Source organism: Aspergillus bombycis (assembly GCF_001792695.1).
Source record: "Aspergillus bombycis strain NRRL26010 chromosome Unknown contig00069, whole genome shotgun sequence".
Taxonomy (NCBI): Eukaryota; Fungi; Ascomycota; class Eurotiomycetes; order Eurotiales; family Aspergillaceae; genus Aspergillus; species Aspergillus bombycis.
In genome coordinates this window covers 26299-39217 of record NW_019170071.1, presented here as the reverse complement: position 1 = coordinate 39217, position 12919 = coordinate 26299, and the positions used below count along the sequence as shown (strand labels likewise).

Below are 12919 nucleotides of genomic sequence, written 5' to 3'. Positions count from 1 at the left end.
TCAATAAGAGAGCCATCTGCTTTTCGCCGTTCGAATAATCCAAAATTTCCATGCTGATCGCACAAATGACAATTTCCTCCAATGCAATGAGATTCTCGCCTCAGGCGAGATGTATGATATATGGTCCAGCAATTATTCCTGCGAATCTCCTCGGATGCTGAAAATGGCAACCGACGATCCGCAGGAGAGAAAAAGAATGTTAGAGAGGGAAGGCGTGCCCCCTTTTCAAAGTCACGCGTAGACCCCTTCAAAAGAAACACAGGGAAGCAGAACACAAGCTGGGGCATGTGAGCTCAATGTCTTGCTTCCATAATCAAGTGCGTGTCCATGGCCCAGGGAACTGTGGCAGTGATCTTGCCTGCTGTTCATCTGCTAGAGTCCCTCAACTTGTCCAGTTACCAGCTGATCTGGTAGCCGAGGCGGGCGGTGGCACCCCGCTTGTATCCACAACTCGCGGTGTGGTGTCTGTACTAGGCCAGGCCTGATGGTCACGATCCGAGGATTGAAAGGAACGTGGAGAGGTTGGCCGGGTCGGGATCTGACCGGAAGGCACCAGACGACTGACGTGCTCGCGGTAGAAGTTCCTCTCGGAGCGGTAAAAATCTCGCTCTTGCATCAAAGCCCGAATCTCTTGGGCCTGCCTTTGCAGTGCCTCCGTTTGCTTCCGGATTTCATCCTGCTGGGCCGTGATCTTCTGCTCCATTTGCAGCTCGTTCCGTTTTCTGTTGCGGAACCTCCTCGACGCATCGCTATTAGCCTTTCGCTTCTCGGCCTGGCTAGAAGAGCCGGATTTCAGGTCTAGGATACAGGGAATCATCCCGGGGTAAGGGGGATTTTCCGCCTGGGAACCAGGCAGGACGATGGGCTCTTCGCTCACACGCTTGTGCCCTGCCACTACTGAAGGCAGTCGACTGACTGGTTCCATCGTCGTATGTGGGGTGGAATGCAAATATGATGGCGCAGGCTGTGGGCCGGAAGTAGTAGCAGCCGCAGGAGATGACCGTCCGAACTGGCTAAAGGTCGAGATGGGTGTGGTAGGGCTCGTCTCCTGAGGGCTCGGGTTTGGTGTCGGGTTAGCACTTGTCCGGCGGCTATGGAAAGTTGGTGTGGAATGAACGGACACTGGAACAGGCTGTTGATATCCTGACACGGACATCGGCTGCCCAGTTACCGAATCCACGGGCAAGGGTGAACCAGGCGCCACAGGGTATGCCCCCGGCCGTGTTTCTTGAACTAACGGAGATTGGGAAGAACTCGCTTTTCGTGGATAACCGACCCCAGAGCTGACAAAGCGAGCTGATGGTGAAACGGGAGTAATGGTCTGACGGCTTCTCATTCCTGGAGATGCCGATAGGCGCTTTGCGTGTGTTGATGGGGATGGGAGATGTACTGTCGCGGAGGGCAGATGCTGATGAGACGGAGAGGTTGAGAACTGGTCCCCCAGTCCTTCTCGAGCAGTTTCCGCGGTAAAAGCGGATACGGAGGGTGCTTTCGCCGGGGGGTTCAAGATAGAATCGACTCCAATGGGACGAAGCTGGGTAGAATTCAGCGGAGGCTCCACAGGGGTTGAGGGATGCCAGGAAACAGGCCGCGGACGTCCAGACTCGCGGCCGTTTGAAGACGAATCCTCGTCTACAAAAGGGCGTTTCTTCTCCAGGACACTGTGTTTCTCAGTTCGAAGGGCATCTTCTGATGAAGGGCCTGTCACTGGGGAAATCGGCGACATATGCTCCGAGTCTCTTTCGATGGACTGCCGCAAGAAGCTGGGGCATGGCGGGGCCCCCCCTCTCTCCAGGTGAGCCGAAGACTCGGGAAGGGGAGAGCGAGAGAGGGCGCCAGTCGGTTGGGTGAGATGGTAACCAGACAGCGAATGATAGTGATGAGTGGAATGCCCCGGGTTGGTGTACGGGGTATTAGTCAACACACTGATCGCTAGGGTCGCCACGGTGAAAAGGGAGAAAATAAATCGGGAAGGCTAAAACTGGATAGAGACGGGCTCGAGGAAATTATAAAGCTTGATTCCCCGGTAGAAAGTCCTCCGTACTGTAGTAGTCTTGGGTTTCGTATTGAAGCAACAGCCACTGAAATCACGGTTAATCACGCCCGTAGTTATATGCAGTATAGAGTAGTGAAGCTCGTCACAACGATATACAAGTCCGAAGGGAAAGAACAGAGTAGAAGATATATAGAATCCAATAAGAGAAAAAGAACAAGAAAAGAAATTACAACCAAAAGATAAAATAAAAGCTAGGTTCTTGAAATAGAATTGGAGCAACGCAAGGGTACCTGTCAGAAGAGTCAGGTAAAGAGGTACAGAAGAAGAGCAACAGAAGTGGGAATTTGAGGAATAGAAATAAAGATGTAGAGGACAAAGAAAGAGGGCAAGAAAGTCGAATCAGCGACGAGCAGAGGAGAAATGGATATTATTTCTAATTATTATTATTATTTTCTCAGTCCGAAGGGATTGCTTCATGTTCACGCCGCCGTTATGACAAGACCAGCAGCAAGCAATCCAGCGGTGTGAATGGAAAAGCTGATAAGTGGGACCAAGTGATGATGGGTTTGCGTTAAACCACAGGCATGGCATGGGGGAGTGACAATAAAATAAAAATAAAAACGAAAAGCAATTTTGAAAAATTAAAAATAAATAAAAATAAGAAATTCAAGAACAACTAAGACAAGGGACCCAGAAGAGCTCACAAACTGAGTATTTGGAGTCACAGAGGGTAAAGAAAAAAAAAAAAGGCCGTGAGTTACGTGCTGCTCTCTTACTTAGAGTTGTGTCTAATGCCCCATCCCAACAGCCTATTACCAGGCTTACTCGACTACTAACGTATATAAACTCCGTCCTTGAGGTACATACATACATACAGAATACCTAACCTAACCTACTACCTAAAAGGCTCCAGGATCCTAATGCATGTGCATGGGCTTTTAGGCCCATTCATGGATTAGGTACACGACCGGGTAGAAATACAGACAGTCACCTTCGTCATTACACATACTGTACTGTACACATCGAAACCACTCAAGGTACCGTACATGCGGAAGCAATCACGGACCAAAAGTACTACTACCACTAGAGGGAAACGCTATGATGGAGCCCGGGGAATCGGGAATCATTTAGTTGCGGTCGTCAAAGGAATTCCAGAATGCGTTAGTGGGCAAATTCCTTTGGAGAAGGAATAAATTGTATGTCGACTTAGTGACGACTAATTAATTTCTTTTCTAAATTCCTGGGCAATTAATTGAATGATAATCCAAGAGAGTTACACCTGAAGTGGATCTCAACCTTATTAAGATGAAAATGGCAGGTTCCATTAGAAAAGTAGGTGTTTTGAGTTCGTCGTGAAAAGGCTCAGAGCTGCACGTACCGGACGTACAGGCCGAAAACCCTACCTGCATACCTAGTTTTTGGTACTGTGTATAGGAGGGACCCTGAGGCAATGCTTTGACAACAGAAGAACTCGCCTAGAAAATCGTACCCACCATTAGATGCACTAAAGAGTGGCTCTTGAGGCTGGGGAAGATGCAGGTGAATTAGAGGCGCCGTCGCCATGGTCATGGACAGGATCAGTGGAGGCGCGAAATTACCTGGTATCATACTAACCGAATGGGTATCTCTAAGGGGCCTTACTCGGTAGTAAAGGTATCCATAGCGACCTTTCCTAGTATCTGTGTAATAGATACTGCCAATAGTTACATACGTACGCACGGGTTGCTACTTACCGCCACTATGGGCATAGGAATCTCCCTTTTCTTTTTCTTTTTTTTTGTGCTGTCTATTTGATTTCACTCTTGAGTCAAATTGGAGAATAAACTCATACATATATAAGCTGATAAAGGGTAACGAATGAAATCTGGAAATGGCAGTTCAAAAACTTCCTCACACATAGTAGCCCAGTAGTTCAACCTCCAGTACTCATTAACTCAAAAAAAAAAACAGAGGCCACGGGAATAGGCTTTCAACTTCGTCTTGTCCTAAAATGATAGTCTTGCCAGTGTCTTGGAATGCTCTGCCACAGAGCTAATGTCTCACTGTTCTGTCACTTTCTCCAAAGATTCCCCGAAATCCACACGGCTCCGGCAGTTGCCGCTCGCATTTAGCATTTGAGCTAAGGAGAAAGATGTCCTCTCTTACAATTCTAATATTCTTCGGTGCTTCTAATTTGCCTCGGGACCGGTTATATCAGGTAGTACTAATGACCCAATCTTGTTAAGATGAATATCTGACGTGTGACTGACTCGTGTTATTTAGTTCAACCGATGATTTCATAATACAAAGAATACCGGTAGCTTCACCTCTGGGTGCCGCTAATAAGCTTCTAGTAGCGACTGGCTGGCCGGTCATGGCTCTGGGCAGTTTCATCTGGCCTGTGCTTCTATCTGTCGACTCAAAACGATTAAGTTTGACGCTGTGAGGCAAGTCATTGCGAGGAAAGCAACCAAACAGAGGTCCCCGAAGAGCCTAGAGCTGAAAAAATAGGGCGGAGATGATGGGCTCCCATTTTGGATCAACAACTAATTCGAATCACAATGTTGTGGACGCAGGGTGCTTCACTTTGGCCCCAAAGTTTGGCGAGTCGTGATTGACAGTCTAAAGCGCACTAATTGACTTTGAAGGCCTCTGCTGATCGCCGTTGCCCTTCTCCTTATTGTTTTGCCCCCACCCTCCCTCATCTCTTGGTCCTGACAGTTGCCCTTTCGCAAGTCATAGCTGGGCCTTTCACTGGAGGCAAGGCACCTATACCGCCGGACGCTTAGCAGAGCTCTTATTCCAAGCTGTTCATCTGCAGTACAGAAAGTTTTGATCTTGGTAGTACGCTAGCCCCTCGAATCATATAAATCATTAACAGGGGGGGATTATCATCGACTTCTCCTCTCCTGAGTGGCCCAGGAGGGGGGATCCTGCTTGCCTGTTCCACCTTGATTGTGCATTGAAGTCGTGTTGGAGCGGAACCTGGTAGTATATGTGTCTCGGCTACGTCATTGGGCATCAATCGCAATGTAGGCAGTTCAACAAGGTTTGTAACGTGATACCTCGTCCAAATCCCACTCCTCTTTTCCGGCAACAAAGGCTCGAGGAATCCAGAACAGATACAGGTTCCAACATACCGGTACTCCGATCAAAGATGGTTAGTATGGTTAGTACGGATTGTTACGGCTACCTTGCCGTCCATACCAAGTTTTCTTGCCCAGGGGAGGGCAAACCGCTGACACTGAAGGGACGGAATCGATCTCGACCTGCAAGCGTAGCGATCTGCAGGCTATACGACACAAGCCCGAAACTATGCATAATGAGCAGTAACTAACCTCCTAAACATACCGCATCAGTATGCATCTTGTTAAATGAACAAGCTGATGCTGCATGTCTCATACAGCAACACTACATATAAAACACAGATTGACTCAAAGAAAGCAATGAGATCGCTATGTCACAGGGAGCAACCCAACCGTATTGCCTCTCTCACCGCTAGTGGGTAGTGGCGGCCTTTTTTTCACTACTGAATTAACCCCATCAGCTGTTGTTACCGCCCCTTTCCAGAAAAAGAAAGAAAAGGAAGGAAGGACAAGGAAAAAGACGCGAGGGTCTGGTTCTCCTATGGCTTTGAGAGCAAGTGACAGACCGATGGAATAAAGGATGATTATATGCAGCTACAGGAGAAGCACACAGCATATAATAGACAACTGATGTACGTAGGAGGGGGGGCGAGGATGGCAGGCAAGAAAAAGTAGAAAAGTGAATAAAAATAAGAATTAAAATGACAGAAAGATAGAAAAAACATACCAGTCAATGGACCTCTAAAGCGAGCAATGTCGGTAAGAATCAGTGAACTCCATTTTCTGCAGAAGACCAGCAAATTACCTGCAGTGAGTTTAGGAAATACTTTGGCGATCTGACGCACTATTGGCCAAAATTTAGAAATCGTAATCTTGAGCGCCTCGGGTTGTGCTCCAAGGGTTACGGAGTGTGGCTTCCTTGAGTTAGTGGCATAGTTTCAGTGGACTACCCACCTACAGCCACCTCGACGACCAGCATCACACATTTTAGTTTCGCGTGGACGCAAAACGTTAAGTGTAACAAGCTGCGGCCTTCATTGGAGGTCGAAACCCCACGGAGAAAGGCGGTATTTCCTTGGACGACTTAGGGAATGATTAACGTCACAAATAGTGGGTTCCCGAGCTTTCCCAAAGGGGAACTCGGTTTATTAGTGTCAAGTAGACAGAATAGTTAACAACGGGTGATGGTAGATCGTGTGGGCCGGAGCAAGAGGGATATGCGTGGTCTGGAATGACAGGTAAACGCGGAATGGATTTCATGGGATGAGGTTGCGGGTCATGCTCTTTTCAGGCCACATGGTCTGTCGTGCCATACGCACGCTATTATATCCTTTCTTCGATAGAGAACTTGCCATCTCAGTTAGCGTAAAGAGATACAGCGCGTGGGAGATACTTAGAGAAAGTTAGTTATATAACGCGTACCAGCTTCTTGGTTTTACCTTTTATTTTTATTTTATTTTTTTCGATTCGTTTTTCTTTCTTTCTTTTTTACCACTATTGCGGGAAGTGGAGTCGATACTAGTACTTGGGTTATTTATCCATTTCGTATCCGCCATGTGCGGAAGAGTTCCCGGAATTAGTTTCCGCCTGGTACCGTAGCTTTTCTGGAAGTTGTTTGATCTAGTTATAGATTGCCGAACCTTGAACTGTTGAAAACGGAATAATGAGATGGGAAAGAGAACGAAGAATTGGGAGGAGGGAGGGGGGGTGGACTATGGAGACGGAGGGTGGTGTGAGCACCTAGTATGTGAGGGTAGACGCAGATTGCATGAAATAGCACCAGTTCCGCAGGATGTATCGGCGCCTTGTCACTCAGGCGGCTTTTCCAAGAATGCGGTTCGCGGCCTTATCCGCTTAAAACTGTATTCACTCCGGAGCCATCACATTTTTTTTTATGACAGACAGATGGATAAGGGGCGGGCTCTTTTGTCTTTCTCGAAGTCTTATCGGACGATAGCATGCGAAGATAAACTAATTATTCACTCTCCTCACTAATCCGGTTGTATTGACTCTGTGTTATAGTATCTTTATTATTGGCGCTTGTTCGCAGTGTTGCATGTAGAAATTTTAGTCATAGATTTGTTTACTTTTTCTTTTTCTTTTTTTTCCATTTCTCCTCTCTCTTGCGCCCCTGAATCCCAAGTGCATGTCTTCGGTGCCGCTGTATGCGCCACCTTAATCCCACCGATAATTGATAGGTCCAATGGGACTCGTGGCACTTATGTTGAAATGATGGATGGCACTCTCCCTATATTTGTGAATCTTGAAAGAGGGAATTACAAAAGAAAAAGAAAAAAAAAGTAAAAAAGAACACTATGGGCTCCACTGTTTACTCCGTACTGAAAAAAGACCGTGTGTGCTGTACATATTATAATCTACGGCCCAACCACTATATCTGATGTTCAACCTCGACCCTTACCCACTTGGTTGTGGATTTGATACGTGGTAAACAAATAAACATGTCCCTTTCTAATCCAATAACCCCCAGAGGCAAAGAGGCAATATAAGAAGATTAAAAGACAAGGCCGCTATAGATAGCACTATCGCCCCAAGCCTTCCACGAGTGTCAGCATCCTCCTGCATCCCAGAGACCCACCGATGGTGTGCTGGCCCGAGGAACCCTTCAATGGGATTCTTAGATGTCCAGGTCAAACTTTGACCTAAATCCCACAGCATGCCCGGGATATGCATGCACTGTCATAGGTCACGCTTGCCTTCTGCCAACCTTGGAACCGGAGGAACTGAGAAGTCTTCCGGGCTTTGCGCGGAACAATCACACTGCATCCGATCTCTTAGATCCTTTATGCATGCTGCATCTGTTTACTTACTCACAGCGAACAATGCTATTATAGAAGACAGGGGGTCTGCTGGGCGGTTAGTAAATCTAGAACTGGGATTTTTTATGCGTCTCACTCGGCTACTCTCCGTATGGATTACGAAGCTACTTCCTCCCTCGTACCCAGCATACTGTATGCATGTATAACATACCAGATGGACTGACTGTCCCGTGCCGGCTTAAACTTCGACTTCCTGGCTATATAACTCTATCGCTTGAGAAGGTTCTTCTTGCATTGGCCTCGGCTTTTAAGTTATTAATCATTTTTATCTGGCTAGACCATAAAATGGTACCCTGTCCTTTTTCGATGTATGGCTTTCCACCCGACCCCGACCGACTGTATGCTTAATCACACGGGGATAAAAGAAAAGAAACGAAAAGAAAACGGACAGATATAGAAGCTCCAGGAAGATGTAGTTTCAAATGTTCTAGGGTTACAAAATGGATCCCGTCTTACATGATACATATACGAGGAATTCTTCAGCTTGCTTTTCCCATTTTTAAAAGTACGTGCATGGTCCTCCACCTTATTGGGTGCTGTTTCGAGGCTGCGGTCACTCCCGCACCTAAAGTAAGCCCAATCTGCAGCTATCAGGCGTCATCTTACACCCAACACAAACATCTTCATAGTGGCTCTGAAGAACAAATGGACTACTGCAAGGGATTACTTCGGCGAATACTCCATATGCATCGGCGCCAAGAATCCAGAAACCACTCGACCAACGAATTGCCCAATAGCTTGAGAGACAAACGTACTGGTCGCACAAGGACTCGATGACCTGCTGTGGCTGTTCGAATTTGCTCATCTGCGATCCTCCGGGAAACAATCCGGGTTTCAGTTGTGAAAAAGAATCTATTCGAATCTCCCTTTCTAAAAACAAGGAAGCGTTTCAGCTTCGGCAAACATATCTGAGTCACTATCTATAGGTAAACAGGGTTCTTCCTGATGAACGACGGGATGGTCCCACAGGAGGACTCCCAAATGGTATCTGATTGATTTTCCTCTAGGGTTTGGTGGCCATTGCTTCAACCTCCACACCATCAACCATGCTATACGTACATCAGTTTTGGAATCGAAACTCATTCTTGGGCTTGCCCCTGATTCCCACGTCAACCTTATAGACTCGCCCTCCATACCGGATTGAGTTCGGGAACTGCTCATCATCGGTGTCATCCTTGGCGGTGGTGATGAGTAGTTCAGTCCCCACAAAGATCGGGCAGGTGATGTTTCTCGTGGGAAGCAACACTTCTCCAATAACCTCCCCTTCCGGCGAGATACGGATGACTTTACCGCCCCCGTAAATGGCGCTCCAGATACAGCCTTCGGCATCAATGGCAAATCCATCAGGTTCCTTTGGTTCTCCCAAATCAAAGTGGACTCTACGGTTGCTGATCTCACCGGTTCGGGCGTCAAAGTCAAACGCGTAAATTTTGCCAGTGGGTGAGTCGGTCAGGTACATTGTATCGTCGGCATGATTCCAGCCAATCCCATTGGGGATAGTCAGACCTTCAACCATACGGTGCACTTTCATGTCGGGATCCAGTCGGAAGAGAACGGCCTCGTTGACCGGGGACTGCACTTTGGGGTCATTCATTGAACCAGCCCAGAACCGCCCATGGCTGTCGACCGCCCCGTCGTTGAAACGCATTCTGTTTTGGGTGAATCCGCTTAGTCAGATTTTACGAACAGTAGCTGAGCAAACTTGGACTTCACTCACATGCGGGCTCTTTCTGGGTCCTTCTGGTCATCCCAAACCTTGGAGATGTACGAGAGCTGGCCCGTGGCGCGGTCGAGAAGAGCATACCCATGTTTTGCGGCTACGATGATCTGGCCGTTGTAGGCATCGCCAGAATCTTTGATGTTGGCAGTTACCCTAATCTCCCGTTTCGCTGATCAGTTCAAGGTTGCCGGAAAAGCTACAGCTGCAGGGGTGTCTGTCCACGCACCCGATTGAAGCAGACGTATCAATAGTCTTCAACGAGTCTGGGCCTTTGGCTAAGTCCACCACATAGAACTTCTGCTCCCAGATATCAACAAAACGAAACTCATTTCTTGGCTCGTCATGGAATGGCCCCTCCAACAAGGTCCCTGCGATATCGATGTACGGCTAATGGTTGAGTCGTGAGAATGAATCCATTATTTACGCTTCTCCCACCCGTGGCAATACCGCGCAAGGTGTTCAGAATCCTACCTCAGAGACCGTCCATTTCTTGAACGTTGACATGATGATAATTCGATTAATCAAACTAATTAACGCAGGAGGCCGTGCTTGGATTTCGGGATCTGAACGGTACCACACTGAAGGTGCTGGATCTGGACCCCGGACAAGGAAACGAGCCGACGGTAGCCAAAGATAGATGGCTACTATCAATAACCTCGTAGGAACGTGGATTGTTTGGGCTGTGCGTTGTGACTGGTGAGAAGCCAAAAGGGGATGAAGATCGATTCAATAGTCTGACCAGATTCTTTGAGGGGCTAACTTATCCAGTGTCGTGGCCATGGGCGCCAAGACATTCACCCCACATGACTGATCGATGGGAATTCTTTACTCTCACTAAGGTCAACTCCGTTTCTGATACGCATAAATCATCCTATCAGCGGGTCGTCCCCGGTGAGCCGAGTACTGGCGCGAGTGGTACTACTACGGGTCCATCGCGCTGGATTTCATACACCGCTTTCCTCGGCATAGTGTCTGACGATGAGATTTATTTGCATTAAAGCGAAAGTACCTTTGACGAACTAGCTCCAGAAATTGCTCTTTCAGGAGTTGGTGGCTTTTTTGGGGGGGGGGGGGGGGGGTATATGGTAAGGTATCATCGACGCAGTGGTCGCCAAAGAGGAGTGGGCAGACAAGGTTATAAAACAATAAATTAAAAAAATCAGAAATAAAAAAAATAAAAAAGAAATTGAATACTAAGGGGGAAAAAGTACACCCCGAGATCCTTAACGGTTCAGCAGGATAATTCCCCGGGCCAATTGCTTCTCAAACTATTGGACTTTTGGTGGACATGATTATTGGGAAATCTGCACCAGGACACGTATCCACAAAATGGGGCTATCACACGTCATGTGGATAAGCAATGCGAGACCACGTTTGTGGTCATAGAACCTGGAAGGGGAGTAATACAAGAGGAAATCACTCAATCTGTTGCTTGATGCGTTAGATTAATCAAAAACTGCCGCCTGGGACTTCCACCGTGCGCACGTCTTGGGGACCGTGGCCACGGTGCGGCAAACTTCCCGTGTTACGCCTCATTTGTTCCAGACTAGGACCTCGGGTGGAGAAATCAGAAAACGGGGTCATATCAGCAAATAGGAACTCATCCGGCCTGTCCTCCTTGGAGCTGGACAGTGTGGGAAAGAATTAGCTGCCGGTAGGTCTATCCCAAGCCTTAAGCAAGCTGCGTGACAGAATTGAGGTCGCCTTGCGACTGGAAGGCTCCACTTTCGTCCCTGGTGGTTCCCTGGTTGCAGACACGGCACGACGGACAGGGTCCCAAAGGTCCCGGACTTCTGGTGCAGCTTGCCTTACCGGCTGGGGATTCTGGCGTACAGCCGTTAGATGACAGGTTTGCATTGCTTACTGCATTGATCACCAGTTCTTTGTGCGCCTTCTACGGCCTCTGCCACCACAATGCCCTCTCCCTGCATTGCTGGCCTGCGGTCAGACATGCCCAGAAGTCTGGGGGGTGCTTCCATTCCGTCCGTACAGAACCGAAGAATGAAGCGGCCCACTAGACTTCTTCCAATTCCTTCGATGGAGCTCTAGCAGGGCGGCGAGACATTCAGTTCGGCAGTGGATAGGCTGTCTGTGCTACTAACGCTAGAAGTTCTAGCGAAGGCCGCAATTCTGAGGGACTCTGTCTTAATACCGTTCGTTTAATGAGGGCGGTCTGGCAATGCTCATGGCGTTAAGTGTCGCATATACTCCGTACCTTTGGCAAGAACCGGCCGAAATGTCTCTGGGGTGATCGCCAAAATAGTGCTAAAGCTACTCCGTCCACCAGAAAACGGCAACCTCAGTGAGATCTACGGTGCATCAAAGTCTACTTTGGACAGAGTCGCTTTCGACTGTGACTGTCGGTCTGCCGTGCAGGAAGCTTGCCAACGGTCGTATTTGTCATATTGATAGATCGAAGGTATGATTTTATTGTTCCCCCTCCGCCCTCCCCTTAATTTCTTCCGACGTAACAAATTCTACCAAGCGGAGTCGGCCAGCTCAAACATGGATGCATTGTTGGGCCGTTGAGAGTACCTGCAGAGGCAAACCGGACGCTTGATATTTGATGTGATCCACCAACGAATACACGGGCCCAGTTACTAGATTGAGCGGCTGCGGAAAATGCGGTGTACAGCGTATGCTCACGTAGGACGCAGCAGCGAATCCATCCTTCTCCGTCCGGCCTCAAGAATTGGAGTTCCACTGTCCGACCGTTAAGAGCGGATCCAAACCCGGTGCGTCGGTAACGATAAATCGAACCGGCATCGACCGAGATACATACATTCTATACTGAAGCTTCGAGGAGGCCTAATGCAGATAGTTAGATGAGAATGGGATTTAGGTAGGCAGCCTCACATGATCAATTCTTCATGCAATGCAAGACACAATTCGTAACTTACATGATGGATGCATGCGAGGTGATCTTGTACCGTACCGTTCCAGACGGTATCAGTACCGGTACCAGACGTACTGAATACCAACAGCTCATGACCGGAATTCAATCGAAACCCACTCTCAGGCCCTTCAGCCTTTTTCTTTTCTTTTTTTTATTTGTTTTATTTTATTGATTTATTTCATTTTTAATTTGTTTTTCCCCCTACTGCATGAAATCCGTCGCCAGATAAGAATGAGATCCCACAATCCCCCTTTCCACGATCGAATCACCGCCATGAAGTCAGTCCTCAGGTGCAGGCAAGATGTGACCTCCACAGCAAATAAAGAAGCCAACATGCCTACCACGCAGCCCAACCAAAAAGCAAATCCAAATAAGGATTGCTGCATGCTGCAACTAACAGGAAGC

General features: G+C 48.0%; 2 protein-coding genes across 2 annotated transcripts; both read right to left on the bottom strand.

Moving 5' to 3' along the window:
• Positions 1–382: 382 nt before the first annotated feature.
• Positions 383–1726, bottom strand: ABOM_008039 (uncharacterized protein; the record flags this gene model as incomplete). Its single annotated transcript, XM_022535168.1, has 1 exon — positions 383–1726. The coding sequence occupies one exon, from the start codon at positions 1724–1726 to the stop codon at positions 383–385; it is 1344 nt and encodes a 447-aa protein (XP_022387245.1).
• A 7232-nt stretch (positions 1727–8958) lies between these two features.
• Positions 8959–10122, bottom strand: ABOM_008038 (SMP-30/gluconolactonase/LRE family protein; the record flags this gene model as incomplete). Its single annotated transcript, XM_022535167.1, has 4 exons — positions 8959–9547; positions 9616–9771; positions 9845–10005; positions 10090–10122. 4 exons carry the CDS (start codon positions 10120–10122, stop codon positions 8959–8961), a joined length of 939 nt encoding a protein of 312 aa, XP_022387244.1.
• Between the last annotated feature and the right edge of the window lie 2797 nt (positions 10123–12919).